Raw genomic sequence first — 7,718 nt, forward strand, 5'->3', positions numbered from 1 at the left:
AATAAGGAATTTGGTTCTATAACCCGACTTGGCCCAGTTCAATAAGATTAAAAATAATAATTAACAGGACATTGTGTTGTTTATTTCGCTGAACACTAGATGGTTTTCATTTTTTATTTGGCCAGTGAAACAAGGCTACTCATGGGGAGGAAATCACCAAAATGTATATCCTTTGTTCCTATGTAGTCTATTCACATTCACTGTAGTCCTATTCCAATTTACTTGCTGTAGGACTATTCTATTTCCTACTGTAGTTCTTATTCAATTACTGCTGTAGGCTATTTCAATTTCCTACTGTAGTCTATTCAATTTCCTGCTGTAGTCTATCCAATTCCTTACTTGCTAGTCTATTCAATTCCTGCTGTAGGCTATTCAATTCCTGCTTAGGCGTATTACAATCTCCTGTGTAGGCTATCAATTCCTGCTGTAGGCTATTCAATTCTGCTGCTTAGTCTATTCAATTCCTGCTGTAGGCGGATATCCATTCCTGCTGTTAGCTATTCAATTCCTGCTGTTAGGCTATCAAATTCCCTGCCTGTAGGCGTTATCCCAATTCCTGGCCTGTAGGCTATTTCAATTCTGACTGTAGCTATCCAATTCCTTGCCTGTAGGCTATTCAATTCTGCTGTAGGCTATCCAATTCCTGCTGTAGCTATTCAATTCCTGCTGATAGGCTATCAATTCCTGCTGAAGGCTATTCTAATTCCTGCTGTAGCCTATTCAATTCCTGCGTAGGCTATACAATTCCTGCTGTAGACTATCCAATTCTTCTTGTTTAGGTCTATCCAATTCCTGTTGCGTGCACCATTTCAAATGTAGGCTAACCAACTCTTACTTGCAGGCGTCAAGTAAGCTATCCAATTTCTGTTAATTCGAGCTCCAAACAGTATATTTCAGTGTGATTATAGGTAAACCAATCCCGTTCCTAAATCATTACTGTCCACAGTATATTTCAGGTGATTATAGGTAAAACCAATCCCTCCTAATTTACACTGGTCCAACAGTATATTTCAGGTGATTATAGGTGAACCAATCCCTCCTAATATACTGTGTCCAACATATATTTCAGGTGATTATATGGTAAACCAATCCCTCCTAATATTCTTGTCCAACGTATATTTCAGGTGATTATAGCGCTTAAAACCAATCCCTCCTAATACACTGGCCAACAGTATATTTCAGGTGATTATAGCGTTTAAACCAATCCCTCCTTAATATATGGTCAACAGTATATTTCAGGTTGATTATAGGTAAACCAATCCCTCAATACCACTGGTCCAACAGTATATTTCAGGTGATTATAGGTTAAACCAATCCCTCCTAATATTACTGGCCCAACAGTATATTTCAGGTGATTATTAGGTAAACCAATCGCCTTCCTAATATACTGGCCCAACAGTATATTCTCAGCTGATTATAGGTAAACAATTCCCTCCTAATATTCTGGTCCAACAGATATTCAGGTTGATTATAGGTAAACCAATCCCTTCCTAATATACTTGGTCCAAACAGTTTATATTTCAGGTGATTGATAGAGTAAACCAATCCCTCCTAAATACTGCTGTCCAACAGATATTTCAGTGTGATTATAGGTAAACCAATCCTCCTTAATATACTGGTCCAACAGTATATTTCAGGGTGATTATAGGTAAAACCAATCCCTCCTAATTCAACTGGTCCAACAGTATGTTTCAGGTGATATTAGGTAAACCAATCCTCCTAATATACTGGTCCAACATATATTTCAGCGAGTGATTATAGGTAACCAATCCCTCCTAATATACTGGTCTCAACAGTATATTCAGGTGATTATAGGGAAAACCAATCCCTCCAATTATTACTGGTCCAACAGTATATCAGGTGGATTAAGGATAAAACCAATCGCCTACTTTGGAGACACACTGTGCTCCCATTGCATTAATGTTTAACCGGTAGATTCAATTATATAGGAAAGAAATAGTTCTGCCAAATTGAACACCAACATTTTGTGTTCTGAGGAGGACAAGGAGGTCTATTCACATTAATGCTCGGCTGGACAACAGACAGTCCCGTCACAGAGATTTTTAATTAAGGGGTTCTCTTACCTTCTTTAAGATGTGGCCAGAGGGGATGTCTGAGTCCATCTGGGTCACGGCACCAAATGTTGTAGAAGATTAGATCCAAAGATGAAGGCATGAGACTTTTTAATTGATAGAAAAATCTTTAATCTTCAACTGCTGAGGAGATGATTGTTGATTCACAGGGAAGAACCCCCTGAGTAAATGTATCCATGTCCCTTATATCAGTGGGGAGGTGATAATACCATCAATTGTTACAGTTATTTATACCAGCAAACAGATTCCAGAACACATGGCCTTGTGTTTAAGGTACAGACACACTCAGGACTCTATGAAAGGATCACAGTCAACACAGAACATGTCCCTTGAGAAGTTACAACAGTTCAACACAAATTCTGCCACCACAACTAGCTTTCACTCACATGTGAGGGGCTGATGCTCATTGGCTAAGACTCAATTTGCTAGGGGGGTGAAATGTAGGGAAACAGTAATTCTGCTCATAGATTCTATATGTTTGAACAACACATGATACATCCAGCACAAAGTGGGAGGTTTAAAATATACTTTCTTAGTCGCCAAAGTAAAATAGCTTGTCTTTAATGTTTATAACCCTTAAACTTTTTAAATTATAACCATGGCTTATAACACTATTACTTAACCCTTATAACAATTATAACCCTTATAATGCTGGATATAACCCTAATTATTTTAACCCTTATAACCATTATAACCCTTATTATAACATGGCTTATAACCATTATTATTTAACCCTTATAACCATTAAAACTTAACCCTTATAACTATTAAACCCTTATAACCCTTGTAACTTAGGGAATGTGTACTCAATAGTTGTGGGAATTACCACTGGACAAAACTCATAATTTTTCATCACAGTCACAATCACATCCATCCTCCTCATCACATTCCTTTAACTCCCCTGATGTTCTCTTCATCTCTCCGCTCCCTTCCCTGCCCTCTTTTTCCCTGTCTCATCCTGTTCTACTCTCTCTGCAGGTCAGGTCAGTAGTCTACTACAGCAGGTCAGGTCAGTAGTTTACTAAAGCAGGTCAGGTCAGTAGTTTACTAAAGCAGGTCAGGTCAGTAGCTACTAAAGCAGTCAGGTCAGTAGTCTACTAAAGCAGGTCAGTACAGTAGTCTACTAAGCAGGTCAGGTCAGTAGTCTACTAAAGCAGGTCAGGTCAGGTCAGTAGTCTACTAAAGCAGTCAGGTCAGTAGTTTACTAAAGCAGGTCAGGTCAGGTCAGTAGTCTACTAAAGCAGGTCAGGTCAGTAGTCTACTACAGCAGGTCAGGTCAGTAGTCTACTAAAGCAGGTCAGGTCAGTAGTCTACTAAAGCAGTCAGTACAGTAGTCTACTAAAGCAGTCAGGTCAGTAGTCTACTAAAGCAGGTCAGGTCAGTAGTCTACTAAAGCAGGTCAGGTCAGTAGTCTACTAAAGCAGAGTCAGTAGTCTACTAAAGCAGGTCAGGTCAGTAGTTTACTAAAGCAGGTCAGTCAGTAGTCTACTAAAGCAGGTCAGGTCAGTAGTCTACTAAAGCAGGTCAGGTCAGTAGTCTATATTAAACAGAGGTAGTACAGTAGTTCTACATTAAACAGGGTAGTACAGTAGTCTACATTAAACAGGTAGTACAGTAGTCTACATTAAACAGGGTAGACAGTAGTCTACATTAAACAGGGTAGGTCAGTAGTCTACATTAAACAGGGTAGGTCAAGTAGTCTACATTAAACAGGGTAGTACAGTAGTCTACATTAAACAGGGTAGGTCAGTAGTCTACATTAAACAGTAGTACAGTATCTACATTAAACAGGGTAGTACAGTAGTTACATTAAACAGGTAGTACAGTAGTCTACATTAAACAGGGGTAGTACAGTTAGTCTACATTAACAGGGTAGACAGTAGTCTACATTAAAACACGGTTAGGTTTCAGTAGTCTACATTAAACAGGGTAGTACAGTAGTCTACATTAAACAGGGTAGTACATTAGTCTACTGTGCTGATAGTTCAGAAAGTATTGTCATTAATAGTGAATGTTGATCACAGCGTGAAACTCAGGTCAGACTAAACCAGTTCCATTATTACCTGCTTCACCTTATTACTTAACCATTATAACCATTAAACACTTATAAGCCTTATTATAACCATTAAATCCTTATAACTAAACCCTTGTTATATAACCCAGTTATAACTGTTATTATAACCATTATAACCCTTGTAACGTAGGGAATGTGTACTCAATAGTTGTGAGAATTACCACTGGACAAAACTCATGACTTTTCATCACAGTCACAATCACATCCATCCTCCTCATCACATTCCTTTAACCCCCTTGATGTTCTCGCCATCTTTATGTTCCTCTCTCCGTTCCCGTCTCCGCTCTCTTCCCTGCCCCTCTTAACCTGTTGTACATTAACGTTTCTTGGACATTTATCGTGAAACACCTTGACATTACCATCAACCTTGTAGCTTTCCTTCAACTTGACTTCGAGTGCTCCCAAGGTTTCCAGGGTCAATATTTTCCCATTGTCCTTTTTGTTCTCCCCCCAGTATGCTCCGGCCATCCACTTCTTGTCCTTGTCGTTGTAACAGCAGTAGGCTGTCCACAGGAGATCTGGGATGTTCACTTGGTTGTTCAGTTTGTTGGTGATGTTGGGAAGTGCTCCAGTCACCACATAGGCTTCTATCTTGTTGTTGTTATTCTTACAGTTAAGCTCAAGATATTTTCTGACGTTGCACTCCATTACACGCCATCTGCCCCTGTTGAAAGAACCTACCTGGGGAACGGCGTTTGTCAGGGTGAAAGTGGAGTTCTTCGTTTCATCATCGGGTGCATGCGAACATGGGAAAAGGTGACCTCTGTCCAGACCCCGGCCGTTAGCGTCGTAGTCTGTGTTCACAGCCTGGTTGACTATATCTTTATTATTATTAAGCACCTTCACCTCATGTTGGGTTTTCATCTCTTTTATATCTATATCTTCAAGCTGCAGAAACATCAGTCAGACATTACAACTCTTTAACTAGTTTAGACATTACAACTCTTTAACTAGTTTTAGACATTACAACTCTTTAACTAGTTTAGACATTACAACTCTTTAACTAGTTTAGACATTACAACTCTTTAACAAGTTCAGACATTAAAACTTTTTAACAAGTTTAGACATTAACTCGTAAAAAAAGTCACAATTTAACAATCCAGACGTAAGCTGAAAGTGGTTGCAACACATTATTGTCTCAAAGATACTGTATGTCTATAGCAGTAAACAAATACACATGTTGAATGAATAGAGATTAGAACTACCTGGGGCTCTATCTTCCAGGGTATATTTTTTGGTCTCTTGCCCCCAGGACCAGTGAAGGTGTAGGCTGAGAACACAGGGATCCTGTTGGTCGTGTCGTAGAGAGTTGCAAACCTGTAGATGTTGTTGTAATTCTGGCAGATCGGCTTGTAGCGGTTCTGGTTCTGGCCCTCGTTCTTGACTATCCCATCAACCAAAATACCTGGGAGATTTGGAGTTGTCCCCTCCAGGAAGAACTTCTCACAGTCTGTAACACTGAAGTTCTTCACTACATGAGAGAGAGCAGGAGGAAGGAGAGAGAGAAGGAGGAGAGTAGAGAGATGATTCAATACCCCCATCATCACCTGAAGACTGTACACCACAGAGACAAAGATGAAGTTACAGAGACCAGTTGGTAGACTGGAGACTGTTGATCTGAGTTAGGACAGACTGATTTAAATAGTTATTACAGAGACCAGTTGGTAGACTGGAGACTGTTGAGCTGAGTCAGGACAGACTGCTTTAAATAGGTTTTCAGAGACTCCTCCTTCAGGTGTCAAGAGTGGAGGAGGAGGGTTGAATTTGCTTAAAATCCTCTCTGATTCCATGGCGCTGGTGTAACCTTAGGCCTATTCCATATAAACTGATGTAACTATAGGTATATTCCATATAAACTGATGTAACTATAGTCCTATTCCATGTAAACTGATGTAACTATAGGTCTATTCCATGTAAACTGATGTAACTATAGGCCTATTCCATGTAAACTGATGTAACTATAGGTCTATTCCATATAAACTGATGTAACTATAGGCCTATTCCATATAAACTGATGTAACTATAGTCCTATTCCATATAAACTGATGTAACTATAGTCCTATTCCATATAAACTGGTGTAACTATTAGCTCAGTGTTATATCACCTCCCCTGTCTGATATCTTGACTTTCTCTCTGTCACACAACCTAAAGGTATTACTGTCATGTTGTAGGTCATTACAATGTACTGAGACTGGATAATCCCTGTCTTTACTCCTGATTCAACTTTTACGTTCACTAATTCTCTGAGATAACAAGAGGTTTTACCTCCATAACACAACCCACATGGACATTTAATCATGTAGATAACATGGGTGGTGTTTACCTACATAACACAGCCCACATGGACATTTAATCTTATCATGTAGATAAACATGGGTGGTGTTTACCTACATTACACAACCCACATGGACATTTTATCATGTAATACATGGGTGGTGTTTACCTACATTACAACAGCCCACATGGACATTTAATCATGTAGATAACATGGGTGGTGTTTACCTACATAACACAGCCCACATGGACATTTAATCATGTAGATAACATGGGTGGTGTTTTCCTACATAACACACCCACATGGACATTTAATCATGTAGATAACATGGGTGGTGTTTACCTACATAACACAGCCCACATGGACATTTAATCATGTAGATAACATGGGTGGTGGAGCACGTAATATGTCATTTATTTGGAACCGTTCTCCTGTATGTGGGTGGCAGAAACGTCACACTTCATCATATTGTTGCACTGGGCTCAGCATCTGCATTTATAGCTACCAATCAGAAGAGGGCGTAAAAGAGCCTGGCTCGTTTTCTTTTGTGGCTGGAAGTTGGCATGACCAATTTGTCGCGTTAATTGCGACCTCTCTTTATACAAATAGGTGGGAGACATCAGGTACGAACACTTCTAGTGTCACATCAATAGTGAAGTTTAATTGGGCATGTCATGTGGAAATTCCATGAACTGAAGATTTTCTGTTCTATGCAAACATGTCCAATATAATATGGTTTAATTCTAGAATGGAATTCAGTTTATTATTAACTAGTGGAACCAAAAGAGATGCTGGTTTCATTAACTAGTGGAACCAAAAGAGATGCTGGTTTCATTAACTAGTGGAACCAAAAGAGATGCTGGTTTTATTAACTAGTGGAACCAAAAGAGATGCTGGTTTTCATTAACTAGTGGAACCAAAAGAGATGCTGGTTTCATTAACTAGTGGAACCAAAAGAGATGCTGGTTTCATTAAACTAGTGGAACCAAAAGAGATGCTGGTTTCATTAACTAGTGGAACCAAAAGAGATGCTGGTTTTATTAACTAGTGGAACCAAAAGAGATGCTGGTTTCATTAACTAGTGGAACCAAAAGAGATGCTGGTTTCATTAACTAGTGGAACCAAAAGAGATGCTGGTTTCATTAACTAGTGGAACCAAAGAGATGCTGGTTTTCATTAACTAGTGGAACCAAAAGAGATGCTGGTTTTATTAACTAGTGGAACAAAAGAGATGCTGGTTTCATTAACTAGTGGAACCAAGAGATGCTGGTATTA

General features: G+C 39.2%; 1 protein-coding gene and 1 long non-coding RNA gene across 5 annotated transcripts in view; one reads left to right on the forward strand and one right to left on the reverse strand.

The window, feature by feature from the left end:
• Positions 1-3,633, forward strand: part of LOC139026520 (uncharacterized) — a 6,378-nt gene extending 2,745 nt beyond the window's left edge. The window contains exons 2-4 of one of the 4 annotated variants that reach the window (XR_011478340.1): positions 3,072-3,123; positions 3,312-3,389; positions 3,540-3,633. This is a non-coding gene — a long non-coding RNA (uncharacterized lncRNA). Of the gene's footprint in view, positions 1-3,071; positions 3,251-3,285; positions 3,416-3,539 lie in introns of those variants that run through there. The other 3 variants (XR_011478341.1, XR_011478342.1, XR_011478339.1) reach the window with 3 other exon arrangements.
• A 492-nt stretch (positions 3,634-4,125) lies between these two features.
• LOC112077870 (endonuclease domain-containing 1 protein-like) lies at positions 4,126-5,890 on the reverse strand. Its single transcript, XM_024144276.2, has 2 exons — positions 5,373-5,890; positions 4,126-5,055 (listed from the first exon to the last, which is right to left on the reverse strand). Exons 1-2 carry the CDS (start codon positions 5,709-5,711, stop codon positions 4,342-4,344), a joined length of 1,053 nt encoding a protein of 350 aa, XP_024000044.1. The 5' UTR covers positions 5,712-5,890; the 3' UTR covers positions 4,126-4,341.
• Positions 5,891-7,718: the final 1,828 nt, after the last annotated feature.

The sequence above is a fragment of the Salvelinus sp. IW2-2015 genome, unplaced genomic scaffold, assembly GCF_002910315.2.
Source record: "Salvelinus sp. IW2-2015 unplaced genomic scaffold, ASM291031v2 Un_scaffold5000, whole genome shotgun sequence".
In the NCBI taxonomy this organism is placed as follows: domain Eukaryota; kingdom Metazoa; phylum Chordata; class Actinopteri; order Salmoniformes; family Salmonidae; genus Salvelinus; species Salvelinus sp. IW2-2015.